The following is a 26,899-nucleotide window of genomic DNA, read 5'->3' on the forward strand; positions in this document are numbered from 1 at the left end:
GGGTTGAGCGGCCTGGTGACAAGCAGCGGACACAACTGGGAAGGAGGCTGGTGGGCACGTATGTGAGCATAAACGTAGCATATGAACAAAAACGGGAAGCTGGAGGAAGCAACTGGGGCATGTAGATGGGATGGAAGCATGCTGGTCTTTTTGCTTTAGAACGCAATAAGTTGGCTAAAAATCGTTGGCTTGATAAGTTGGTTCTTCTGCTATGTATGTATGTGGTTGGGTTGAGCATAGCATGGTCAGGGAAGAAGGGACATGCGATACATGGCATGTTAGATTGAGTAGCATATGACAGGGCCAGGCAGGCAGGAGGGTAAAATTAATGACTGGGATGACTACAGGATTTAAACTAGTTTTCGTTTGTCTCTACTTTTTTTGACCGAGATGGTAATGAGAACCTGCATCGAACCTCTCAAACCGAGAGGACCAAGGCGGAAAGGAAGCTTGCGGGCAGTATGGAACACAATCATATGTACCTTTGCTAGGTATCTACTTAAACTTAACTAGCATCTCCCAAAGGGCGAAAAGCAAACTCACATGGACGTAGGATATATAATAGTTTAGAAGCATGAATCGACAGCATATAAAATTAACACACTTCGCTTTATCCAAATCCAAAATGTTGCCCTAGCTAAATGCTCCGTTTCATGAACCCTCATGCCACCATTACGTCGTTGAAATGCCGAGATGACAAAAAGAAAGGGGGTATCATAACCCGTCCTACAGTCTGTCTCATTATGCCCTGCGCCCATGCATCATATCATCATCGCCATGCTTGACTTTACAAAAGAAATCCTTTTCTCCCCTCCTACATGCTTAAGAAAATGACATCCTTACGACCCAGTTACAATGCACTACAAGTGTGTAACAGCTTGGGCGAACACACTCAACAGCGTAGCCGCGGCACCACTAACACCGATGGCCCCGGCCGCGTCCTTCAGTGCGCTGCGCTTCGAGCCTCGGTCGTCGTCACGATCCCGGTCCCGGTCCCTATCTCTGTCTCTGTCTCTGTCTCTGTCCCGATCTCTCTCTCTATCACGGTCCCTGTCTCGCTCGCGATCACGATCACGCTGAGTCCGTGGATCACGGGACCCTCTGTCCCTGTCTCTCTCCCGATCTCGGTCTCGGTCACGTTCTCGGTCGCGGTCCCGGTCGCGGTCCCGGTCGCGGTCCCGGTCGCGGTCTCTGTCACGATCTCGGTCTCTATCGCGTTCCGAATATCGCTTGCTGCGGTCGTCTCTTTCCCGCTCGCGATCCCGGTCTCGAAGCCGATCCCGCTCTTTGTCCCTCTCCCGGTCCCGGTCTCGAGAACTGTCTGACCCGCGCAACCTATCCTTATCCTTATCCTTCTCCCTATCCTTCTCCCGATCCCGGTCCCCGTCCCTAGATTTATCCCTCCTGTTCCGCTCTCTATCCCTCCCCCTCTCCCTGTCGCGCTCTCGTTCACGGCTCTTCCCCCTCTCCTTCCGATGATCCGAATCCCGCCCGGGCGAAACCTCTCTCGGCCTCCCCGCACGATCGAACCGCACATGATTCGGATTCTTGTTTTTGAGGATTGGCTTCGGCTCGACTGTGCTAGAAGGGGAGCCAACATTGGCGTTATCGGCACCTGCGTCTCCGTTGACACTGAGCGGTGGGGAGACGATGGTCTGGTAGGGCCTGCTGCTACGGTGGTACGTGTGCGTGTTGGAATCGCTGTCGTCGTCTGAGCTGTCGAGCGGTTTGTTGCTGTTGTTGCTCCTCGAGGCGGTATAGTTCTTAGGGATGTACCGGTTCCGGGCGTGATCAGGAGCCAGGCCCCGTCGTCGACGGTGGGAGTTGGCCCGCCTGCCCGTACCGTCACTATCGGTGTCCGTCTTGGTGTTGGTATCGCTCTCACTAGCGTCAAACAACGCCTCAGAACCACCCCCCTGGGCAAGCCTCCTAGCTGCCCATCGTCGGTGGTCGTCTCCGTACGTCTCCCCTTCTTCGCCCATCCCAGCCCGCGTCCGCAGCTGAGATGCCCGGCTCTTCCAAATTTCTTGACTCTGCCGTGCAAACCCCTCAATCTCCTCATGCGAGAGGACTCCCAGGACAGCTACAAAAGTCGGCCGCGCCTCGTACCGCACGCCCGCACGTCTCAATGCCTCAGACGCGACAACGTTGCGGCTGATCTTGGTCCATGTCGCGTCCAACGGGATGGGTTGGCCTTTGCTGTCGGGTTTAAGGCGGCTGTACTGCTGGGCTTGAGGCGCTGGTTGTTGCGGAAGCTGGTAGTGCTGGAGGTCGGTGCCCGTAGAGGCCGGGGCGGAAGAGGGGTAAGCCGTAAGGTCCCAGCTGGCGTCCGGGGTGGTGTTGGTGAAGCTGCTGCCATAGGGGGGCGGGGGCGGGTGTAAGCTAGAATTAGAGGTGGTATACGGTGGTGGAAGCGTGATGGGCTGGCCATCGTATCCGGGTGCTACGGCGCCCGGGATGGGCAATGGTCGACTGCCCGGTGGGAGATATCTGTTCGTAGGCGAGGTGCCCGGCGAGATAAAGTAGAACGGCGATTGAATGGGCGAGAGCAAAGATGCGCCCGAAAGCTCAACCTGTTTAGCCTCAGCGTAGCGATCGAGCGCCAGGAGATCGCGGGTCGACATGAGCATGGTGCCGGTTGAAGTGGTGTTGTCTTCGTCCGAAGCTTCGAAAGAACCCGAATGCTCAAAACTCAGCTGGGGAACGTGGAGAGAAGACTGCTTTTGAGGGCGAAGCCCAACGGTCATATCATCAGCGCGTTCCGTCATGGGCGCAATCCTCCGTCGCCCCTGGTTGCTCACAGGCCCGGCGTTTAGGCCGGCGTTGAGGTCGCCCTCGTCAGTTGGGTACGGCGCCGACGAGCCGATACCGATGGGCGGCTGGGTATCCGACTTGAGGAGACCGCGCACCGAGGGCGGTGCATTGCCACCAGGAGCTCGGTGCGACTCAAGCTCGCGAATATATGCACACAAAATTTCCTGTCACACGGGTCAGCTCGCCGGGTCCGACGCTGTGCATCGTGCGCACATAAAGCAGCCGAACAGCAAAACATACCTTGTTTTGACGTATCACGTCCGGCGCGAAGCCCTCGCGCTCTAGCTCCGTCTTGAAGCTGCGCCATAGCTCATCTTCGTCTTGGCCGGCCGTTCTCTCACGAAACAGACGGTTGGCAACACGGTCGACCTTGTTCTTGATCTCCTCGATTTTCTCGGCGTTGGCCGGGGTGTTCTCGGCAGCCGCCATCGCTTGTTTGCCAGCCGCCCGCTTGGCCGGGTTGTGAAGTTGGACAGTGTCCAGAAAAATGCCGATTTTCAGTGCTTGCGAAATGATGTCGCCTCGAATCAGGTTGATCCGCTGGACGGTAGCCGCCGGGACTGGCCCTCGTCTCTCAGGCGCCGTCCCCACGGCGTCTCCGTGCCGCTCGAGGACGGTGTTGACCTGCTTGAGGGCGAAGTCACTGTCCTCAACCAGGGACCTTAGCTGCCTCGCGTACACAGTCGTTGGAGGCGCCCGGTTGCTGTCGCTGTTACTGCTGTTGCTGCTGCTGTTATCGTGACAGCTACTCGTCGGGCTAGGCGGGGTGTAGAGGGGCGAATCCGGGTCTTGGGCCTCAACGTTGAGATGCTGGAGCGATATGTGCAGGTTGTTGATCGCTATCGCCAAATCGACGAACTCGGTGCCAGCATTGCGAGCGCGTCGATACAGGTGTCGCGCGGAGGCATCGGCAGACTCGATGCTGGGGGCTTGGTCGGGTTTTGTCATAGGATTTAGTGTGAGTGGGTGATTCGCCCGTCGGCCTTGGTTCCCAGTCAGCGGCTCAGCGTCCGCTTTGTCTCGTCTCTCGTCTCTCAGTCGCGGTGCCCCTCCCCTCCTTCAAAGAAAATCTTGGCACACCCTGCTAGGCCGGTCCGGTCTTGTTTGGCCTTGGCTAGTTTGGTGGTCAGGTGCGCCGTGTGCGAAAAAAGGGAGGAAGGATGGGTGGCTGAATCGCCGTCAGCTTCGGTAGGCAGAGGCGGATACCGGCGAGTGAGTAGGTGGTGACTAGGCTGAGTTTGGGTCTGGGGTAACAGCGCGGGGCGCAGCATCAAAACTTGGAACGCGAAGACTGTTGAAAAATGAGAAAAGTGATAGGTCGAGGTCGGAACTGAACAAAACAGAAAAGGGGCGAGACGAGACGCGGCCAGTCGAGAGCAGAAAGCGAGTACAGAAGGGAGGCAAAACGTCTTCTGCCACCCACCACCAGTTAGGCCGCAAAACAGGAAGCAATACATGTGCACATACTATGTCACCCTACTGCCGATCAGCTGGGACTGTCTTGGAGCTTCGAAATTCAAAGGCCCCGCTCCAGCCCAAAACCTCTGACGAATGCTAGAAGAGATCGGCCCTGTCCGTCCCCCAGAAGGGAACGCTGTTTCGTCGTGGAACCGTGGAACTCTGCACCTGTGGAATTATGGTTTGCCCTGCTTGAGGCTAACGTCCCGCAGCGGCGTTCCTCCCGCTTGACTTTTGGGCCGACAAGCATGAAAGCAAGTCATCGATACATGTGGCTCAAGCCGCGACGGCCGTTATTCCACGAGGCTCAACGTGGGGCTGCCTGACGCTTACATGGACAACAAGGTATCCGTTGGTCGAATAGAAACAAAGGATAAAACCGCGGACCCGAAACTGAGAACTTAGAGGAATCAACACAAACGAGGCGTGAGACAGAAAGTCAGGAGACAAGTCGAAAGAAGCTAAGACCTCACGGGAAAAGACAAACCACGTTGCTTCACCAAAGAAGTTGGAATGAAAAAAAGAGAAGGGGTTGCGAACCCCAAATGGTCATGGGGGACAAACCTGCCCCAGTGACGTCCGTCGGTTGCGGCGGCTTGCAGGTCTTGCCGGCCCAGTCCGTCATATTTGGCCGGCACCTGGCAAGACAGCCAGAGTGGAGCCAAGAACGAGTAGGGCTGACCAATAGTAACCTGCACAGTGGAGGAAGCCCAGCGTATGACATCTGGCCACCAGCCGCCAAACGTCCCTCGCACCTGCATCACGCTAGTTAACCTTCAGTGGGGAAGAACCTCCCTGAGCCTACCTCAGAGACCCACCCCTCCAACTCACCTCGCTGAACTCGGCTGCGCCACCATGCTGGACCGAACGACGTTCGTCCCAACGTCGATTAGTGAGGAACATCAATCAAATTTATCCCCAAGTCCCAATCTTCCGGGCCGTTGCTTGCTGCACATCATCGTACCCAAGCGGAGGCACCCGGGTCGCCGAATTGGCCCTCTGTAACCCTGTCAAGGAATCCAACCCGAAAGAGGAGAGTAGTGTAGTCATTCTCAAATAGACAACGTATCTCCTCAAGAGTTTGGTTAGTTTGTATAAGACACAGAAGACATCGATTTTAACATCAGCCAGGTCACAAATCCCTCCCAAAAAGACGACCCCGAGCTGGAGAAAAAAAAAGACATAAAAGTCTCGGCCATTACACCGCAGGACACCTCCCCTCCTGTCGTGTTTGTGTACCCCCGGCAATTCACAGACAACCGAACCTCTTTGCCTCTCTCCTCGCGATCTTGCCCCAAATAGAGACACCGGTGCTGGTGGGCCTTGGCGAGGCGGAAACCACCGCTTTATACACTACTGCACGTTTGTTACATCTCCTGTGCACAGCCGCTTCGAGTCTATGCTAAACCCACAGAGCCACTTAACTCTGGAAAGATCTAGAGTCAGCGGGGAGTCAGCGTAGCGGACTCCTTTTTTGCTCGTAGCCCGAAATCTGACGAGCTGCAACTCTGACATGTGTGAAGCAAAGGAAAGCCAAGTGGCGAGTTCTCGGGTTCGGAGCCCCTGGGAAAGCAAGCGAGGCTGTGAGGCTGTGAAGGTGATCCATCCACATGTCGGGTTAACACCCGATCAAGACAAGGGGCATTTTGCTCCGATTTCCCCGCAAACATTCGGAAGAAGCATCCTGCTGGCTCTTCTAGAAAGGTTCTGAGGTATTCGTGGGCATGTTCTCCTCCAATCCAGCCCCTAAACCAAGCACGCACATTACCGGTAGGTATGTACATGTACCGATAGACAAGCCAGGCTCCCTCCCGTCTTGCATAATAATGAGGTCCTCCAAACAGAAAACTCCCTAGCCCTCCATCATTTTCTCCCCCTCTCCGTAAGATTGACTGCCTGATCCGACAGGACAGATGCATTCTATCTCCCCCCTGTGCCGGGTAGATTGACTCACGCCGGTCTGGCATCCAGAAGTTGAAACACGGCGCATTGGGGTAAGAAACGCACAGGAAATCATCAGGGCTCTCTCATCACCCATAATGCACCGTCCTGCTCCTCCCCGCAGCTGATCAGGCCAGTGGGCGAACGGGAAGCAAGGTAAAAGTAGGGAGTCGCTTTGAAGTGAGGCAACATCTTATGGTTCCTGTCCCGGCCGTACGGGATCGATATCCCGAGACCCGCGTGCCGCGCTTGCCGCCCCTGTTGGTGCTGCGGTAGTGCACCCCCTGGATCAGATGCTTTCCGTTATAGACACGGTGTAGTCCGTGATGGTGTATTGGAGTGTGCCATAGAACCTACAGCCTTGCCAAGGGCCGGGGAAAGGGGGGGACAGTTAGTTGAGAGATGGACGGGAGAGTGAGGCAAAGGTTGCGCCAGCCAATTTGGTGTCTGTCACAAAGAACTAGAGGTTCAAACGGTTCCATCGCAATGATGCTAATGTTTAATGACGGATGACGCCTTGCTGCCTGACAGCCATCATGACCCTTTAAACACGCCAAATAAATATTACATTCGATCTCTCTATTCACATCCTTTCCCGGCGCCCAAATCCTCGGGACCTTGCAGTTCAAGGGGCTGCCTCAATGCCTCTCCCAGCACCCCCCATCAACATCTCCTCAGAAATCCGGTGCACCGAGTACGCACCCCTCTTCTTGCTGATGAAATGCCCAATCTGTCTACTGCTGCGCGCCACAATCTCCCCGCCCGACCGCACCCGCTCCGTCGAGATACGCGTCTCGGTCTTGAGGCCTAGCGGGAGCGCTTGTGGGGCGCCAGGAACGGATTGGTGTTGGGGTTCGGCCACCTCGACCATCTTGTTACTGTTCTTAGCCGTCATGCCATTGGTGCCATTGGTGTTTGTCAAAAGCGCCTTCCTAGCTCGCTTAGCGTAGCTGACCGCCTCGGCCAGCGCGCCCTGCAGGTGCACAGCTTCCATGATGCCCTCCAGGGCGACGCTTACTTCGGCCTGGAACTGGCTGAAAAAATCCGCCGAGTCGTCAAGGCTGCTGCTGCTGTTGTTTCCGTGTGAGCCAGAGACGGCCAGCATAGCATCCGACGCCATCCACCCGCTTAGTCCAACAGAGTCGATGCACCGCGACATGAGGTCTGCAATGAGCTGGATGCTGCCATCAGGAGACGCTCCGCTCTCACCGCTGCCGCGATCCGTAGCGGTCCGATCAAGGTAGCGCGTCGTCCAGCCGTCTTTAATAAGCTCAGCCCGCAGCACGTTCATCAGGCCGATGGTCTCCTCGAGCTTGAATAGGCGGCGCAAGCTCTGCACGGTTGCGACGGGTGGGCAGGCTGCCAACTTGTTGAACGCTACGCCGAGCCCTCTTGCCCGGTGCCCGCCTAAGTAGTGCTCCGTAATCTCCAACTCCTCCTCCGCGCGGTCTAGTTCCAAGTTGATCGCCTCGGTTTCCGGATCTTCTGCACCTTCGCCCTTCTCCGTCAGCCGCATCAGGGCTTTCGATGAATCTTCGAACAGGCCGAGGCTGCGGAGAAGTAGCTTGATGGAAGATACTAGTTCGGTAGGCCCGAGCTGTGTGCCTGAAAGGTAACCCAACAGCAGCTCCATAGTTGGGTCAATCTGTGCCAACAGGATGGGTGTTTCTGCCCCGATGATATGGTCCGCCCCGTCTATTTCTAACACCTCGTTCTTGAAGGCCGACTTGATGTTGGAGGTGGATAGGTGCCCTGCATCCACTAGGTAGTTGAGAACGCTGCTCTCCGGGAGAGAGCAAGCTAGTCGCGTAGTCCCCGAGCTCGCTTCACTCTGCTTGTCCCATGAGAAGATTCTGCTGATGGCGTAAAACACCCACCGCCTATCGACACGCGCATAATCCGCCCTTGATGCCGGCCACTCCCACTCCATGTGGCCCGAGGAAGAGTCACCATTTGTCAGTGTCCCCTTCTCTGTATCGCCTTTGTTCGCTTTGATTGGGACCTTGAACACCTCCGCCAGAAACTCCTCCCATGAACGGAAATCACTGCTTTGCAGAAGCTCATCCGCCTGCGCAGAGTTACTCTCCCACTCTAGCCATGACGCGTCAGTCGAGCCGGGGAAGGCCTCGCCCAGGACGGCTGAGGTGAAATGTTCCGCGCGCGCACGCTTCTGACACGGCGGGTCCCGGGGAAGCCCACGGCGGATCGCATCGGTCAAGAGGCCTTCCGCGCGCCGCTTGGAAGTCCGGTTTTTGGGAGCCTCGACTTGTATCGCAGTCAGGTTTGCCCCGTCAATACCAATCGCGATCTCACGGCTGGAGATATAAGTGACAAACTCAAAGCGATTGCTAGGGACCTCAGCGTCCACCGGGGTGCTGGCTTGGAGAGAACGGTAAACAGGGTTGTATACCGAGAAGCTGTCGGTTGTCGCAGTGAGAACAGAGGTCTTCGAGAGGCGAATGAACGAGCTTAGCCCGGAAAGCCGTAACTTGTTTTCGAGACGGGGAATGCCGTTGCTGAAAGCATAGGTGGAAATTACGCCATCGGCGAGCGTTTGTAGGGTCCCAGACCTGACATCCAGCTGGAACTTCGCGTCGATTGGTTCAGAGGGGAGTGGAGCAGCAAAAACCGAAATCAATCGTTCATTGCTTGTCTGCTGTGCCTCCCTCTCGGATGGCAAAGCAAGTAGGTGTAAGTGCTGAGTCTGGGACGATTTGTCGGAGGTGATAACAACAAGAAAGTCTGGATTGAAGCCTTCACGGTGAATCTTTTCTTGGAACACGCCGAAAAGCTCATGGTTCCCGCCAAACATCCCCTCCGCAATGTCGGCAGCGGAAGTTGGCTGCGCAAAGTCGACATGGAGACCCGATTTTGAGTTAGAGAGGAGCTCTTTAGAGAGCACCGACGAAGATGCCCGCCACCTCTCCTCCAGGGTCTCCCCATTTAGACATAGAATCGTGCCATCGGCAACCACGACAACAAGATCATGGTGGGGGCCCTCGTCACTCAACAAGCTCGCCGCTGAAGCACGAGCGGAACTGGCAAAAATATTGACAATAGGTGCATCGCAGCGAAGGATGTGCGAGCCCGGCGTCGTTGTCGTCGTCCCTGATTCGGAAGTCTCCTCCTTGAACAACTTGATTTCCCGAGTCGCCGCAGCCGAAGAAACGGTTTTTGTGGACAACGAGACGTAGGTGTAACGGGTCACAGTCTTGGAGGATGTCGGTCGCCAGCGCAGCGAGTATGGAGCGCAGGTGAAGACGGACTGGGGCGAGACGAGATAGGAGGTGACGGATTGTGAGGAGACAACCTAGCGCGTGTCAGCATAAGGTGCATTGACAACAAAGGAGACATGTTAGACACTAACATCGTAGAGGTAGACAGCCACGCCGTCAATGGCTACGGCCAATTCAGTCCTCTTGCGCCGCTTGCCGTCTTGTTTCTGACCAAACACCTCGCCAGCGACATACCGGCCGGGCCGGTCAGGCCCGTCCAGGGGACGTGGGAGGGTCTGGAGCACATATGGCGTGTGTATCTGAAGTTTAGCCGCCATGGTGAGTCTCTGCGCCGGCGAATTGGCCGAGTTGAGTCTTCTCACGATGGGGCTGTTGCTGTGTACTGAAAGCTGCGATGGCAGAAAAAAAGAGGCTGCCGAATCGACAAAAAATTAAGTGGGACTGACAGGGCCTGTGGGGCAGGAGGGGTGGGTTGGTGGGTCCTCGCCCAGAAACCTCCAGTGTGCCCGGGTGAACTCAAGCGGACAACAGGCCAAGAGGGCCTACCTGGCACGTGCGTCAGCGCTTCTGTCCGACCACTCAATCAATGATGCAAGTGGATCAATTAACGAAGCGCGATGGACCCCAAAGAAGCGCGTCGCGGGCCTTAAACGCGTGCTTTTGAGAACCGTGAATTCACAGGCAATGCAGAGCCGAGAGCAACGAAACCCATTTCTCAGAACCCCTTTACAGAACCCCGTCTTACAACATTTTCTCATAACAATAACCATCGAGTATGGCATTTTTGGAGCATTACAATCCCAACCGCTCCCATAATTAGCCCTGTTTAACACATCCAACCCGCGTCCTCGTCTCTCCCCAGCATGATAATCACCTTCCACTCGATCCTGCTCAGCACATCCTCTAATTCTCGGCCACCGTGCGTGAAGTCTCCTTTTCCCATTCATCACGACCGAGCGGTATCAGGCACAGCACGCAAAATATCATTTTCAAGTTGAAACTAACCTCCTAGAGCTCTAAGACAACCCCCTAATGGGTACTGTCGCTGTGCTCGCCATGGCCGAGAATGCTTCGCCTGCCGATAATGATATTTCAACAGCGCGACCGCCAGTACACCCCTTTTTTGCGCAGGGCCGTACAACAACATCCGCCACGGAACCGTCTGCGATCCTCGATGCAACTGATTCGAGTACCAACTACATCGCCCCAGTGTTGAACAACGCCACAGACAACAACACAACCACCGGGGAGAACGACACAGACAGCGCAGGAGAAAACCGTGGCAAGCGGCGCAAAGCGGATCAGGAGCTGAAACTGGACGGTACACCGATAAAAACCAGGCCAACGAAACGAACAAGGAATTCGGCGGGTAAAGGGGACATCGAGAACCTGTTCGCGAAACTCAACAATGGAAAGGAAGGTGACAAGACCAGCAGGCCTGGTAGTGTGAGCAGCGATAGGCCGGCCCAGGACCACAATCCTCAGCCAGAAACTGCTGTGCAACGGGATACCAGCACCCACAACCCTTTGATCGAGAACCCACCGGACAATAAACCACCGACAAACCCCTCACCCATCGGCCAGCCTCAACCACAAGCAAGTGGGCACATTGCAACGCCCGGGGTTGTGGAGGGGAGGCCAAAAAAGCTATTGCTGTTTAATCCCAAAACTGGGACTATCGGTCCACCCCCTAAACCAAAGGAGACGCGGATAGCAGCAGAAGATTCGGAGGTGAAAAAGAAGGCACCCGGCAGGCGTGGCAGAAAGTCACAGTCAAAGATCGTGTCCATTGTCTATGGGGCGGACCAGGAAGCACGGCTCAGGTTAGCCCAGTTGATTAAGGATATCCTCAGTGGGACAACACGGCACGCCAACACGAATGCGAGACCATCAACCAAACCGACCGCAACAGCCACGCTGACGAAGCCCCCAAAAGACACTCACCCGTTTTTCCGAGGTCCGACCAAAGCAACCAATAAAGCACCTGTGGACTCCCAGCCTAAGAAGCCCAATGCATCCCAGAACAGCAGCCGGACAAAACAATATTGTACGACCCCATGCTCCCCGAAGAAGCCACGTCTTGGGCTCGCGTCCAAAGCCCCGATGCCTCAATTTGGTGTCAAGAGTTTGGGACTCAAGTTTCCGGGCGCCAAACTTCCTGCGTGGCCCTGGCAAGGCATGGTGCACGTCCGGGGTGATGAGGGGGATAATATCTGCCTCGACGACGCGCCATTGCCCTTCCCCGCCCGGAAGTCAAAGGGAAACGCCGTCAAAATGTCGCCAAGTGAGTCCATTATCAGCCGCGTTGCCGATGCATTGGACGTCCCAGCTGTGGCAAAGGCCATCAGAGACGTCAACACGGAAGATTTTGTCCCTCCGCCTCCTGAAGTGCGTCTCCCACGAAAGCACTTTGAAAGCGGGAGCAAGCTCCAATCTCGTATCCTTGGAGAGCTCAAGACCTTCAAAAGCGCAGCGAAAGCAGCGCTGCCGCAGAACGGCATGCCAGGGAGCAGCAATACGAACAACGCTCGGCCTCCCCCACAGCTTACCCGGCTTTTTCGATCCATCGCCTCTTCGCTCTCGGCATTCGACATGTCCCAATGTGAGACCACGAACTGGGTGCAAAAATATGCTCCGTCGAGCGCCGCTGAACTACTACAGCCCGGCCAAGAGGTATTCTTTCTCCGAAACTGGCTCCAAACTTTGATGGTCCAATCGATAGACACTGGGTCGCCTGATGTCGACAAATCAAAGGCTGGGTCAAAAGGGAAGCCTTCGGGAGCAGGCAAAAAGAAGCGGAGAAAGAAACTAGATGGATTCATTGTGTCGAGTGAAGACGAGGACCAGGAGTGGTACGAGCATTCGGAGGACGACGAGGACTGGGCGCCTAGTGGGAGCCGAGGCATCTTGCGGAAGACAGTCGTCCGATCTCGTAACCGCCCCAGGGGAAAAGAAGTCGATGACAAAATTCCCAACACGCTGGTCATCAGTGGGCCACACGGCTGTGGCAAGACGGCTGCAGTCTACGCCGTGGCTAAAGAGCTAGATTTTGAGGTTTTTGAGATCAATGCGAGCAGTCGGCGGAGTGGCAAGGACGTGTTGGAGAGGATCGGCGACATGACAAGAAATCATCACGTCCAGCAACACCAGTCCTCCAATGCGCCAGACAATCAAGACGCTACAGCAGATGACGAAACCTCCAGGGACATCAAGACGGGCAAGCAAGCGACCATGAACTCCTTCTTTACCGCCAAAGCGAAGGTGACTGTGCCCAAACAGACGAACAAAGATTCAACAACCCCTCCAGAGAAGGTGACAAAAAAGGAGGCCAAGAAGGAGCCGGCCAAGGCGCAGCGCCAGTCTCTGATTCTTCTCGAGGAGGCCGACATTCTCTACGAAGAAGACAAACAATTCTGGACGACACTCGTCACTCTCATTGCCCAGGCAAAACGTCCCTTCGTCATTACCTGCAACGATGAGACACTCGTCCCCTTGCACACCCTCACCCTCCATGGTATCTTCCGCCTTAGCCCCCCACCCAGGGACCTTGCCATCGACCGCCTCCTCCTCATCGCCGCAAACGAAGGCCACGCGCTCATCAGGCAGTCAGTTGAGCAACTCTTCGACGCTCGCCATCATGACCTCCGGGCGGCCACGATGGATTTGCAGTACTGGTGCCAGATCGGAGTTGGTGATCGCAGGGGAGGATTCGACTGGTTCTACCCCCGCTGGCCAAAGGGGTCCGACTTGGATGAGAACCAGGAGGTTGTCAGGGTGGTGAGCCAGGGCACATATGAGTTGGGAATGAATTTGTTTGGGCGAGACCCAGTTATTGATGGCAAGGAGTCCGCGCGACTAGTGGAGGAGGAAGTCCTCCATCAGGCTTGGGAATCGTGGGGGCTTGATATGGGGCAGTGGCAGGATTCGGAAGAGATGATGTTTTGGGCAACAAGCCTGGAGCCGGAGATGGCAACCCGTGCTAATCGGGCCGGTATTTTAGAGGCATATGATCAGTTGGCCGATGGAATGAGTGTGGCAGATATGTGCTCTGCTGGGTCGTTTGCGACATTCAAGGAGGTCAGCACTGCGTTCATTTTCCTTTTATTGCTTTGGCGGAAACGCGACCCCCGCTAACGATTTCTTCACAGGAGCTCATCGATACCACACAGCCAGATCTTGCAGCCAAGGTCCGTGACGACTTTGTTCTCGGCATCACACACCTCGAAGCACCCGTGATTAAACACTACAGCGCTCTGTCCCCGTTGATCGCCTCCACGATCAAATCTCTCGCCAAGTCTTCACTCAGGCTACGAACCGAAAAGCGCAAACTTGTCCAGGCAAACACACTATACCCTCTAAACGAACCCCGGGCCATAAACCAACTGCAAACGAGCTTCACATACACCCTCCCGGGTACTCCTCAGATCAGCCGCATGGACTTCGCCTTCGCCTTCGACCCCATTGCCGCTCCCGACTCCTCATCTCTCCACCATCACCAACCCGTCTCCTACCTCGAACCGTCCGTTTTCGACCGCACCCTGCGCCTCATCACCCTCGACGTGGCGCCCTATGTCCGCGGCATCATCGCGTATGAACTGCACCTTCAGAAACAGCGTATCAAGCTCAGCAGCCTAGTCAGTGAGGGTGGCACGGGCGGACCAGGGTCGAGACGTATGCGGACCACACGCGCGGCGCTGTCGGCGCTAGAAGGCGGGACGCGGAGCGCGACGAGGGGGGAGAGATGGTTTAAGGCGGAGATGAATCCGTATTTTGTGGCGAAGACGGCTGGGAAGGGGTGGAATAGCTTTGAGGAGGGTGATCTGGAGGAGGTAGGGGAAGAAAAGGGGAAGGTGGCGGACGCTGGAGGCGTGTGGTCCGATTCAAGCCAGGAGGTGACGCCCAAGAGGGTGGTACAAAAGAAGAGGAAGCGGAAGGTGGTGTTAGAGGGTGAGGAAGATGAGGAGGAACGCTAGTAGCTCAGCTCCAGGCGATGTAGGTGTGGAGACGCCGTACTTGCTTCTAAGAGGGGAGGCATACATCATCACCTGAACTTGCGATGGGTTATCTAGCTAGATGAGACATGACGTTGAAAATGATATAAACGAAAATCAAGGCGCCCGATCTTGTGGGCATGTGGCAGGTAAATAGCAAAAAGCAGGATGCTTCCAATCAAGATATTTGCCACTATAAACTCAACCAAAACATTTACGCTATTCATGCAATCGCGGACTAGTCCTAACCCTCTTTACATCAACTCACTCGCGCCTCTCAAGTCTCTTGGCTTTCAGCCCACCCCATAACTTTTCACGCCACTCACGGATCACTGTCTCCCCTTACCGCCACTCTTTCCCGTCATAGCCCCCATCCCAGACCACTTTCTCACCCACCGACCCCCTCCTCTGCCGTCCTACGACCAATTTCTGCTCCCCATGTCCAAACCCATACCCCGACGCCGCCGCTCGGGATCCTGAGCTAGACATCGAGCCCGAGGACCAGCTTGCCGGATTCGTTGTCCATCTATCCGCCGGGTCGACCAGGACGTACCGCTTAGGAACCGAGTGATACTCGACATATCTCCCCTCATGTTCGCGCTCGCGGGTATGGCTCCGACTACGACGGGATGATGTACCAGCATGGGCATCACGGGCGCGGTATCCCTCGTCGCCGTAAGCACCACCGTACGGCCCACGCTTCGCAGCCGGCCCCGCGGTAGTATCCGCAAACGACACCCGCCGCTGCGGTCTACTCCGGTAATACTCCTCCACAATCTCCCGCTGCTGGCCCTGCCCCTCTTTCATACCCCCCCGCTCTCCCTCCCTCTCACAACGCCCACCACGCTCCCCCGCATACCCACAATCACACACTTCTCCTCTTCCTCCTCCTCCTCCTCCTCCCCCAACACTCGCACTTCTCCCCCGGCCCTTCCCGCGCCCCTGACTACCCTCCGCAACCTCCCTCTCAACCTTTCTCCCCCGCTCCGCCGCCCTCGCCTGGGCTTTCTCCGCTCTCTTCTCAGCGGCGCGCCGTTCCCGCGCTCGTCGTGCTAGGCCGGAGAGCTCCCAGTCTTCTTTTTCGCCATGGGGGTAGCCGCGCGGCCAGTAGGTGTGGGCGAGATAGGAGGCGGCGGCTATGGAGCCGAGGAAGATGTATGGGGTTTTGCTGTGGCCATGGGCGGATTTGGATGTCGTGGAGGTGTTGGAGGTGGTGGTGGCGGAGGTGCTACGGCTGTGGGTGCTGGTGTTGTTGCTAGCGCTGGTGCTGCTGCTGCTGCGGGTGTTGGTGCTTTTGCCGGTGCTGCTGCTGGTGTTGCGGCTTCTGCTGGAGGAGGGGGATGAAGATGAGGATGGGTGTGAGAAGGAATGGGAGCGGGAGCGGGGTAGGAAAGGAGAGCGTGGTTTGGTGGTGAGGGCGGTTGGGGTCTGGGGGGGACTGTAGTACATCGGCATTGTGAGATATTTAGAGAAAAAAGCAAGTTATGGTGTTGATATTGCGGGTAAAGGAAAGGGGTTAGTGAAGAGTCACTACAGGTCCACTGCCATGGTTAATATCGCTGAAGATTGAGAGAACGAATCAGAGAGGTCAAGCAAGAAGGAAAACGAGCTAATTGGTACATGATGGCAGCTTTCAAGGTGTTATATCCCACCTCGCCTCACACGAGGGCCGTCAAGACTGGCGCAATCTGGAACAAACTGTCTGACGGGGTGTTGGCCGTGCCGCACAACCTCATATTCGGCTGGTGACTTTGAAACCGAGCGAGCTCGCCGGATGGGCCAGGCCTGCGCTGAGCCATAAAACAATCACGGGATGTACTAAAAAGATTGTTGCGATTTGCTTCTTGTCAATTAGTCTGCGTCCATAATTACAGTATATTGGCGAAAATACAGAATTATGGTAAAAGTATCAACAAAGGGCTAGGGGTGATAATCGCTTCCAATGGGAGCTGTCACGAATCACTGTTGTCGGTTGGCCTGCTTGCAATGGCCCATCGGAACTTGTTGCGAAACTGCGCAGCTGAGGTAATTCGAACCCGAGAACCGAAAAAAGGAAAAACAAAAAAAGATGAAGAAGAACGAGGATTGTATATGTTGATTTGGTCTAATCTCGGGTGGATGGAGAAAATGGTCACCAACTGTCAAGGAAATTAACATTAGCGGGCCGATGCAGCCAAGACACTTGGCTTGGGGTGTTCGTTAGCGGATCTACTTCGGGGCAGCGGGTACAGATGTATTTACATATATCCACTACCTATGTATGTTCCTGACGACACTGGGGTGAAAGCCCGAAGATTTCGACGGCTCGTTCCCTTCATCACGTCCCAAGCGCAGCCCAGGAATGCAATGAAAAGAGAGATAGAACAGAGAGATAATGATAGGACTGGGGTTGCGTCGCCTGGAGGCAGTGATATACCAGGGACACTGAAGCTTCTGCCATGGGACAAGCCCAGGGGGCAGGCGGCCTCGGGTGACAAAAATTGAGCGGAATCGGAGATTCGGGATCTCGGCGATTAAGCGCGAGAAGAACAGATACTACACTTGATCTAAGCCATGAACGGCGAAGAGAGCTGAGGAAGGAAAGAAGAATCTAACACCAGGAAAGGACAGAACGGCCAACATTATATACACAGTAAGTGCGACCCGTGTTGCGGGACGAAGTAGGCACCAGCCGTCCTCATCCGTCCTCGTCCTCATCGTGCCTCCCGCTCAGCGTTGAGTCAGAAATGGAAGGAGGGATCGAGACCTGCCTCGACCAGGTGCCCGTTTTCTCTCAGCCGCTGGCACCAAGTGGCAATGCTTTGCGGGAAGAAAAATGCAACTTCGTTCTGAAACAGGCCTTTTTGATCTTTTTGATCTCACTCATCCCGCCTCATCCCAGCTGCTTCGTCCCATTATGTTTATGGGCTTGCAGGGCCGGCGCCAATCAAAACAGGGGCTGGAGCGGGGCCATCAAGTCTCTCATCCACCCCGCCGATCTCGAACATGGAGGAGATGCTGAGAAAGCAAGCCGAGGCTACATAGTATGTCTTTGTTCCTCAACTGAGGTTTGGAGTCCGGGTGGGAAGGACTGAGATGAGTGGTACTGTGCCGCATAGGCTAGGATCCCTCAGTTCGACCTAGCCTAGAAAATTGTTCTTTGACCTACCAGACGACACTTGAGAACTCGAGAATCTCAGGATTCAATCGCCATCGCCAATCCATTTCAATGGGTAACATCCCGGCCATGCCCCGCTCTCGGCATCCCGAGGCGCACAGTAATCGCCTGTTCCTGGCTGGAACCCACAGTCCATGACGCAGTCGCATGGCCTAGCCCATTTCCAGCCTCGCCCTTCGCGTTCCCTAAGACCGGCATTGGCAATGTCCGTCGATGTTCTCCCTGGGCGAACGCTTCCAGGTTGCTCGGGGCGGGGCATGTCTTGACCGGTTCACTCCGTTTCTTCTACCTTAAACGCCCCGGTTAAGAATTGCGAACGTACCATTGATTGAACGAGCGAAGCCGTTCCTCTCCAATGAACAGCTTGAGCGTTCGTTGTTGATCTTTCATCATGGCGACGACAGGGCAGGGTCCGCCGGACCCGGGCCGCGGCCGCTCACAAGGCAGCCCAGTTACGACGACAACCACACCAAATATTTACCAAGAGAAGGAAGATGCTACGCCTCGCCGAGACGACGAACGAGGCGAGGCCAATGAGGCCACAGACGATGTGAAAAGGACCGCCACGACGCGTAGTGACAGAAGAGGTAGTGCTGTCGACGCGCCGGGAGAGGAAAAGAAGCCCAACTGGTTCAAGGGCGTTGCTGCAAAGCTTGGTCTCGATGTGCCTACTGTCGCTACCATGTTCAAGTAAGGCGGGAATTTTACTTATAGTCCTTCGAACATCACAATACGCATACTAACCAACGACTCACAGAGGCTCACTGCCACCAACAATAGCCATCGCCATGTTGCAGTCCCGCCCCGTGGCGCTCTACTTCTCAACACTCGGCTACCTCATCCCCGTCATCAGCGTGATTGCCATGGCCATCATGCCCCGAGGCAAATTTCTCATGAACCTCCTGCTGAACGCGATCGCCGTGTGCGTCGGCTCTGCCGTATCCATGCTGGCCCTTTGGTCTGCCGTCCAGGCCCGCCAGAACACAGCCCAGCCCGGCGCGCTACCAACGGCATACAACTCGAGCCAATCGGCTGTGTGTGCCATCTGGCTGTTCGCGAATATCTGGTTCGGCAACGTCGTGCGTGCCAAGCTGCCCGCGTTCAACCTCCCCATCATCACGTACAGCATCCTGGTCAATGTGGCCGCTACCTTTGGGCCCATCATGACGACGGTGCCGGCCGCGCGCCTCTTTGTTCAACAGCTTATGACGGCCATGTTGGCTGCTCTGGCCATAGCCACGGGTGTCAATCTCTTCATATTCCCCGTCAGCAGCCGACTGGTGCTGTTCAAGGAGCTCGCTGGTGGGGTTGGGCTGCTCAGGCAGCTCATTGCCCAGCAGAAGGTCTATCTTGCGAGCCTTGAGCCAGATGCAACTTTCAACGCCGCCATGCAGACCGAGACGTTCCAAGCGAAGGGAGACGGCGAGGAAAATGAGGAAGGGGAAGAGAAGCCGAGTAAGGAGAGGGAGGCGGCCAAGGTGCTGGAAGAGACGGGGGCGAAGCTGAGAGAACTAGCGGGGAAAATGCACGCCGATCTACCCTTTGCGAAGCGCGACATCGCATGGGGAAAGCTGGATGCCAAGGACCTGAGCGAGATGTACAAGTTGTTCCGCAACGTTTACATTCCTGTGTATGTCTTCACATGTCCACACGTTTTCGGTACCTGCTGACCTGGCCATTAGGTTCGGGATGAACACCATCATCGACATTTTCCAACGCTTCTCCGCGCGTCCAGAGTGGGAGAGCACCGATGACGCAAACGACAGCAAGGATATAGAGCGCCACGTGTGGAATGAGGTTATGAAGCAGGTGCAAGAGCCGTTGGACATCCTCGCCGAGGCAGTCGACCAGGGACTTGAGCACGCCGCCATGTGTCTTGAGCTACTCAAGCGACCCAAGAAGCTGACAGCAAAAGGGGCCACGCAGGAATCATCTAACCCCCCCGACATTGATTTGGAAGCCGCCGAGGAACCAAAGCCCGGCGACCCAGAGTTCGCCCGGGTGCTGGATGACAAGATTCAAGTCTTTTACTCGAGAAAGGGGGAACTCCTACGCAAGTGGGTGCAAGAAAGGGGCGTGCTCTTTGATGACCACACGGCCGAAAACCCGCACTTTAATAGCGAACGCGACCAGGTACAGCTCTACATCATCTTGTACATGGAGAACCTCATGCACGCCTCGGGAGAGGCGGTCCAGGACCTCGTCGACTTTGCCGATGAGAAGGTCGAGGACGGCACCATGGCGAAGAAGCGCTTCATCGCCCCGACGGTGCATCGCCTGCGCAAGTGGCTCCAGGCCGTCTTCGGCCACGAGGACTCATCACCTGACCAGACACCCGACGTTCTCGAGACGGGCGCGAACCTGGTGCACTTCGGGAATGAATACAACCGCAAGAAGAACCCGGAGCGGCTGCCGCCTGAGACCGCGTGGGAACGATTTGGCGATGGGCTGCGCAAGATTCCCAAGTTTTTCGGTTCCGAGGAGTCAGCGTTTGGGTTCCGGGTTGCGTGTGCGACCATGACGATCGGGATTGTAGCGTTTCTGGAAGAGACGCAGCGCTTTTTTATTGAGCAGCGGTTGGTGTGGGCTATGATCATCATCGCTATCGGAAGTGAGTACCCCTTTTTGTGGCGTGCAAGGCCCCGCATGCACGACGAGTTGACGACCTAGTTACATTGACACTGACTGACACTCTTGAATAGTGACCATGAGTATGTCCCCCTTTTTCACGTCCTCCTTTCTTTGCCTTTGTCTAACCCCATACAGCCTCCGGTCAGTCCATCTTTGGCCTTCTCTGCAGGATAGGGGGCACTGTCGCCGCCATGTGCTTTGCCCTTGTGATTTGGTACATTGTCGACGAAAAGTCAGCTGGGGTCATTGTCTTCCTCTGGATCTCCGTCTTCATCAACTATTATTTCTTCATCAAGTTTCCGCGGTTCCTCCCTGCGGTCCTGATATGCGTCATCACCCAGGTCCTCATCATCGGCTACGAGCTGCAGGTGCGGACTATTGGTCTTGCGGCCGCACAGAGGACTGGCCAGCCTTATTATCCGTAAGTCACCCCCTTGCGTACAAGACCCTGAAGATAAACAACATAGGGGTGATTATGGTGTGTGCATAAATCTAACCGAGGCCTAGAACGTATCTGTTGGCGCCATATCGCGTGGCTTGTGTCGCTGGAGGCAGCTTTGTCGCTTTTATCTGGACCATCTTCCCCTCACGGCTCACTGACCGGACCTGGCTCCGACGTGATCTCTCGGCAACGCTCTACCTCTTGGCCAACTACTTTGGCGTTGTCAGCTCCACGCTGCGGTCCAACGTTCACCGCACAGCCGGCGATGTCAACGTCCCCGGCACGCCCGGCTACCAGCTCTACAAGGTCGGCCGCAAGATTTTCGGCAAGGTCATGATGCTTATACCGTCCATGTCGCAGCACTCGGAGTGGCAGAAATGGGAGCCCACCATTGGTGGCAAGTTCCCGCGCGCCGCGTACGACGACATTATCATGCGCAGTACCCGTATCCTAGCCTACCTCACACTCACTAGCTACACCCTGATGCACCCCACCCACGTCCGCCTCAACCACGACGGCGACGGTGACGGCGACGACGTACCGGGGTCAAAATCCCAGCGCCAACAACGTCGTCGCCCACAGCTCCGCGGCGCCTCATTGTCTCTGCACACCCGCTCCCGTGCGCCGTCGGTGTCCTCCACGCACCGCGAGTGGCTCGACGCGCTGAGCGAGGTTCTCGACGTACTCAAGCCGACCCACCACACCATCCTGTCGGCGCTTACCCTACTATCAAACGCGTTGCTCTCGGGCCAGAGCCTGCCCCCGTTCTTACCGCTGCCCCGGCCGTATGAGATGACGAGACAGTTGATGCGGATCCATAGAGATGCGTTTGAGCCGGGAGGGGAAGACCAAATGAGGAGATATTCCGACGCCGGTGTACTATTAGAGGAAAGGGAGGGTGACTACGATGCTATTGATGAGAACGACGATCACAGCGATGACGATATCGCCGACGGCGGGCCAATCCGCATGGTTGACTCGCGCACCGGACGCGACGACTACTTGCCCGGAGGCGGGACAACACGCCGACGAAGGGGGTCAGCGCTTCCCTCCAGACAGAGGCAACGGTCAGCGACCCGTCCGGCCCGCCCAGCCCCCATGCGCCGCCGAGTAACCACCCGCCGCGACCAGGCCGTGGCTGACATCCTCGACCCGCGCAACATGGAGCAGCCGGGGTACGCCGAGTTTGCGGTGCTGCAGATTTGCACGACGCTGGTGTGTGATGACTTGGAAGGGTTGGTTAGGGCTGTGAGCGGGTTGGTTGGGGTGGTGGATTTCAGTTTTAAGGTTGGAGGGGAAAGTGATTCGAGTTTGGATTTGGGGAAGGCTGGTGAGAAGGGGAGAGGGAAGAAGAAGGCCCTGTAGATAGTTTGACTTAGGGTGGGGTTGAGTCGTTGAGTTGTGTGTGATACCCGCAAGAAGCGAATGGGCTACCAAGATAAGTTTGAGTTAGAGCTGTTCTTTAACATTAAGAAGGATGGACACTACAGTCATTATATGTGATGTATGCACTATTTATAAGAGATTCCACCTTCGACCGCTCAAGACCAATTGTGTCTTCACCTAGGCCTGCAAGATCACATCGACGACGAGTGGGCACTCGAACGCGGAAGACTCTCTCTATTGTCTCTCTATCCATCTAAAATATCAACACCCCCACCAACCAAACTGGCCCAACCTCCTTCTCGTCCAAGGTACCTCTCTTTTGTACGCGCATGTATCTATCAGATCTTTCTCTATCCTCTCTATGAACCCCCTCTCCCGCCAAAATCACACGAAAACCACCCACGCCAAAACATGGTATTAAAAGGAGGAATAAAACAACAAGATCAGCCAACGAAAGTCGGGGGTATCTCCATCGATCCATCCAATCTATCCATCCACACACCCATCTACCCATAACAACCCATAGAAGAGAACGCAAAATAAGACATGACAATACAACTGCTCCTTTCTCCATTATCCTGTCCCGTCTTGGTCTAGTCCTCCATCAAGACGTACGATAGGGCAGCCCAGCTCTATTTCCTCGTCTTCTCGGCCCACTTCAGCGCGCCCGGCGCGGCGGGGTCTGCCTCGACATATCGGCACTGTGTAAAGGTCGACCACAACTGGCCGAGAAAGGAGCGCTCCTCACGGTGGTACAGGTTTCCTAGCAGCGGCTTGATGGCCTCGGTGGCTTCCTCGGCTTTGTAGAAGGGGATGCGCCTAGGGACGGAGTAGGGTTAGTTTTTATCTTTGGGAGATAGTGAACGAGGCAATGGGGTTTGAGGAAGGGATGGGGGGGCGTACGGAAACAGGTGGTGGACGACGTGGGTGTCGATGATGCCGTGGAAGAGGTGGCGGCCGACAAAACCAAAGTCGCGGTCGACCGTGGCGAGCGCGCCCTTGACAAAGGTCCAGCTGTCAGCCTCGAAGTGGTGGACGTCGGGGTGCGTGTGGTGGAGGTAGGTGATGGCCACTTTTTTACGCAACGATTAGCTTTCTGCCTTCCTAAATCAAGGGAAGTAGAGTTAACATTGGGGAAAGAACATACCCAACCAGTGGTGAACCCAGAAGTACGGCACGCCGTACATGAGAAAGACGGTCTTCCACCCCACAATGGTCGAAGCAAAGTAGAGCAGGCTAGCCATCAGCGCAAGCCCGAGGTCAGTCAGGGCCACGTAAAAGGCCTCGCCCGGACGGAAGACGGCACTGGTAGGCTCAAAGTGGCTCAGGCGCCACCAGCTGCCCTCGCGCTGCTGGCTAGCCCGACCCGCTGAGACGTTGAACAGGAGATACGCCGGCCAGCCAGCGAGTTGGTGGGCGATGAGCTTGACGAGCTGAACGGCCGGCACATCTTCAAACAGCTCCTGGTCGAGATACAGGTTGGCGAGGCGGCGCTTGGAGCGGTCGGCCTTGGTAGCGGGTACAAAGGCCATGTCCTTCTCCATGTGGCCGGTGAAGCGGTGGTGGCGGTGGTGCGAGAATTTCCAGCTGAAGTAGGGCACTAGCAAGGCCGAGTGCAGCGTCCATCCGACAACGTCGTTGAGCCGGCGATGCACCGAGAAGGCGCCGTGGCCGGCCTCGTGCGCCAGGATCCAGATACCCGTGCCGATCAGGCCCTGGACGTACCCGTACACCGTCCAGGCCGCCACGCGCCAGGCAAAGTTCTCGATTTGCGGGATGTAGGTCAGCGCAGCCCACCCCAACACCGCGGCCATGGTCAAGTCGCGGGCCACATAGCCCATGGAGACCCAGGTCGAGGGCACAAAGCAGTGGGCGGGGATAGCATCGCGGATAGTCTGAATGTCAGGGTACACGGGTCCCTCTGCGAGCTTGATGGGTGCTGAGGGGACCTTGCTGACGGTGGCCTTTCGGCTGCGCCTCGTCGTCGTAGTAACTGTTGACATTGTGATTCTCGCACGGTCGAGTGGGCAACACGGGATGTTGCTACTCGAAAACAGCGAAGAGGCGAGGAAGAGAGGGAAAAGTATCCGTCACGAGGGAGAAAAGGAACAAGAATGAAGAAGGGGGAGAAGCAGAACAGGATCCCTCCTTGACGAACGGGACTGTCCACGTTTTTCTTCACCCCATCATCTTATTTTTTTTCCTACCCTCGCTCTCTCCCGCTTGCTCTCTCCCCCATTTCTTTTTTAGTTGGCTGTCCCCTGTCCACCCTCCCGCCAAAGATCATATCCACAATGCCCACACTGCTTTACCGATCTGGCCAGCGGAGCAGTTGTGAAGGTAACGAGCCGCATCCATGCCACTTTGCTTGGCCCCAGGACCATTTAAGATTGCACCCCAGATCCCATCTGGTCTCTTTTTTCTTTCTTGCCCGTTTGACGTCCCGTTGGGTCAGCCGTGGCATCGGGCCATTTTCTTTCCGCAAATCTCAATTCGGTGGTGAAAGAGAGACAAACGACAAGCGTGTCAAAAAGGAGAGTGTGAGATTGGCATGTAGTTCCATCAGCTCCGGCGGTGTGGTTCGCCTGTTGGTAGCACGTTTTTGAGGCTCGACTTGTGTAACGACGAATAAAAACGGAAACCAGCCGAGGCGAGATCTTTATTCACGTGAAACCAGGATCCTGTGGCAATCCCAGCAACCGTTGGCGATCGACGGTTCTGTTTTGCAGACAAGCGAAAGGGGTCTTGAAGAAAAAAATCCACAAAAGGGGCCTTTCTCGAACCCATTTAGGCATGGCTAAATGGGGGTCCACCAGGGGTGGTTTGCGGACCTTGCGAGCTTGGGGGGCGCCAAGCCGCTAATGGCATGGCTCGAGGTTTACCGGGCTCTACATAAAATAGAGCTTTCATCCACCGAGCTTTTCCACTTTCCTGTAGCACTAAAAGACAGCATGGTGGGCGAGTAGTGTTCATCAACACAACTCCAAGGAAGGAGCATTGGAAGGGATTCATCCCGGATTCCCGCACTCCCATACCGATCCGAGCGGACGCACCGATCTACACGCGACTTCCGTCTCCTAACTTCTGGATGCATTCTTCCGCCTATGTGATTGGTACGCTCATACGGTTAGATACAGTACATGGACGAGCGCCCGGAGTTTCCCCTGGGCACGTCCGGACCCCGAAGGAGCAGTGCGTGCCGGTGTCCTTCTATGTCATATGTGTCGAATAATCCAGAACTATTATCGTCCCACGGACGTATAAAATGGTACTCTTCCCGTCTTTTGGGGCTGCTGCCCAGGATCCCCAGAAAGCCAGGTTCAGGCACCCAAGCAAACCGTAAAAAGCTTCCACGACAACTTGATAAGTAATCACCATGGCAGCAGAAAAGAAGCAGCAAATCACGTTTGAGGGTGCGTTCGAATTACATGATGTTACCGCCCAAGATATTCGGCGTCCGACTGACACACTGCGCAGACTACCTCGGGGTGACAGAGGCCGCCTTTGAGTGGGCGGACAGCTACGATTCCAAGGACTGGGACCGCCTCCGGAAGTGCATTGCTCCTACCCTCCGGGTACGTTCATCGGAACCCTGACCTTTGCTTTAGTTATCTTTTCTTTGGTCTGTCTGCCCAGCTAACCCATATATGATGGCGAACAGATTGACTACCGCTCGTTCCTCGACAAACTCTGGGAGGCCATGCCGGCCGAGGAATTCATCGCCATGATCTCGGACAAATCCGTGCTGGGCAACCCGCTACTACGCACGCAGCACTTCATCGGAGGCGCCAGCAAGTGGGAGAAGGTCTCGGACACAGAAATTGTAGGCTATCACCAGCTGCGCGTGCCACACCAAGTCTACACCGATGCCAGCCTGCAGAACGTCGAGGTCAAGGGTCACGCTCATTCCCACAACACCCACTACTACCGCAAGGTCGGCGGCGTGTGGAAGTTCGCTGGGCTCAACCCCAACATCCGCTGGTTCGAGTACGATTTCGACAAGGTGTTTGCCAGCGGCCGTGACAGCTTTGGCGAGCTTAATTAGGGGCGTGGTGGTGATACAATTGGTGGGGTTGTGAGGTCGGTTGGTTTCTGCAGAATGTAGCCCTACGTGAGGTAGTATGCAACCGAAACCCCCGAATGAATGGAGTTGAATTACCTGGGATTGTTCGATGTTAGATCGTGAAACTATGTCGTTGTTTAGACGTTCGAAGCTGCAGTAGGCGACCCGTCTATATCGACTGTGTCGCCGTCTATTTTGACGGAGTAAATTCCAAACCATTCCCAACAAGGTAAGAGGCGAATTGATCAACGCCACAGCGAAATTTGGCTGTGGCGTTGATCAAAGTACCGCTAACCTTGCTCAACATGTACCCAGACATTGTAACACGTAGTTATCTCGAGACTCCCAACATCGCGCCTTGCGCGATCGCGATGTTGGGCGGGCGCGAGGGTAGGAATCACGTGCTTTAGTTGAAGTTTTGTTGTAATTGAATTTTATTGCATTTTTAGGCGATTTAGCATACAATCGCCATGTTGCACGGGCGCAAGGTTAGGAGTCTCGAGATATACGTTGCAAAGTTTAGGTAACTACATGAGGAGCAAGCTTGGAGGTACTTTGAGCAACGCCACAGCCCAAATTTGGCTGCGGCGTTGATCAATTCGCCTCTTACCTTGTTGGGAATGGTTTGGAATTTACTCCGTCAAAATAGACGGCGACACAGTCGATATAGACAGGTCGGCAGTAGGTGGCTGGTGACCCACCAATGCCCTGGTTTGCTTGGCGCAACTCCCTAGCTTCGTGCTTCCTTCTAAGACAAGCGGGGCATCCCCAATTGTGTGG

At 55.7% G+C, this 26,899-nt stretch overlaps 7 protein-coding genes across 7 annotated transcripts; 3 read left to right on the forward strand and 4 right to left on the reverse strand.

The window, feature by feature from the left end:
* Positions 1 to 860: 860 nt before the first annotated feature.
* Positions 861 to 3,762, reverse strand: C8A04DRAFT_14141 (uncharacterized protein; the record flags this gene model as incomplete). Its single annotated transcript, XM_062777980.1, has 3 exons — positions 861 to 1,036; positions 1,139 to 2,978; positions 3,055 to 3,762. The coding sequence occupies 3 exons, from the start codon at positions 3,760 to 3,762 to the stop codon at positions 861 to 863; spliced, it is 2,724 nt and encodes a 907-aa protein (XP_062634780.1).
* A 3,076-nt stretch (positions 3,763 to 6,838) lies between these two features.
* Positions 6,839 to 9,766, reverse strand: C8A04DRAFT_14138 (uncharacterized protein; the record flags this gene model as incomplete). The annotated part of the gene is made up of 3 exons (XM_062777978.1): positions 6,839 to 7,032; positions 7,093 to 9,523; positions 9,581 to 9,766. 3 exons carry the CDS (start codon positions 9,764 to 9,766, stop codon positions 6,839 to 6,841), a joined length of 2,811 nt encoding a protein of 936 aa, XP_062634781.1.
* Positions 9,767 to 10,505: 739 nt separating this feature from the next.
* On the forward strand, positions 10,506 to 14,422 carry C8A04DRAFT_39138 (uncharacterized protein; the record flags this gene model as incomplete). The annotated part of the gene is made up of 2 exons (XM_062784474.1): positions 10,506 to 13,526; positions 13,598 to 14,422. The coding sequence occupies 2 exons, from the start codon at positions 10,506 to 10,508 to the stop codon at positions 14,420 to 14,422; spliced, it is 3,846 nt and encodes a 1,281-aa protein (XP_062634782.1).
* A 360-nt stretch (positions 14,423 to 14,782) lies between these two features.
* On the reverse strand, positions 14,783 to 15,895 carry C8A04DRAFT_31043 (uncharacterized protein; the record flags this gene model as incomplete). The annotated part of the gene is made up of 1 exon (XM_062781615.1): positions 14,783 to 15,895. One exon carries the CDS (start codon positions 15,893 to 15,895, stop codon positions 14,783 to 14,785), a length of 1,113 nt encoding a protein of 370 aa, XP_062634783.1.
* Positions 15,896 to 17,988: 2,093 nt separating this feature from the next.
* Positions 17,989 to 22,035, forward strand: C8A04DRAFT_39139 (uncharacterized protein; the record flags this gene model as incomplete). The annotated part of the gene is made up of 5 exons (XM_062784475.1): positions 17,989 to 18,287; positions 18,355 to 19,227; positions 19,280 to 20,208; positions 20,364 to 20,649; positions 20,898 to 22,035. The coding sequence occupies 5 exons, from the start codon at positions 17,989 to 17,991 to the stop codon at positions 22,033 to 22,035; spliced, it is 3,525 nt and encodes a 1,174-aa protein (XP_062634784.1).
* A 653-nt stretch (positions 22,036 to 22,688) lies between these two features.
* C8A04DRAFT_14121 (bifunctional D12/D15 fatty acid desaturase) lies at positions 22,689 to 24,059 on the reverse strand (the record flags this gene model as incomplete). Its single annotated transcript, XM_062777969.1, has 3 exons — positions 22,689 to 22,875; positions 22,960 to 23,128; positions 23,204 to 24,059. 3 exons carry the CDS (start codon positions 24,057 to 24,059, stop codon positions 22,689 to 22,691), a joined length of 1,212 nt encoding a protein of 403 aa, XP_062634785.1.
* Positions 24,060 to 25,432: 1,373 nt separating this feature from the next.
* C8A04DRAFT_39141 (Scytalone dehydratase) lies at positions 25,433 to 26,101 on the forward strand (the record flags this gene model as incomplete). Its single annotated transcript, XM_062784476.1, has 3 exons — positions 25,433 to 25,469; positions 25,534 to 25,631; positions 25,718 to 26,101. The coding sequence occupies 3 exons, from the start codon at positions 25,433 to 25,435 to the stop codon at positions 26,099 to 26,101; spliced, it is 519 nt and encodes a 172-aa protein (XP_062634786.1).
* Positions 26,102 to 26,899: the final 798 nt, after the last annotated feature.

Source organism: Dichotomopilus funicola, assembly GCF_033296635.1.
Source record: "Dichotomopilus funicola strain CBS 141.50 unplaced genomic scaffold C8A04scaffold_59, whole genome shotgun sequence".
In the NCBI taxonomy this organism is placed as follows: domain Eukaryota; kingdom Fungi; phylum Ascomycota; class Sordariomycetes; order Sordariales; family Chaetomiaceae; genus Dichotomopilus; species Dichotomopilus funicola.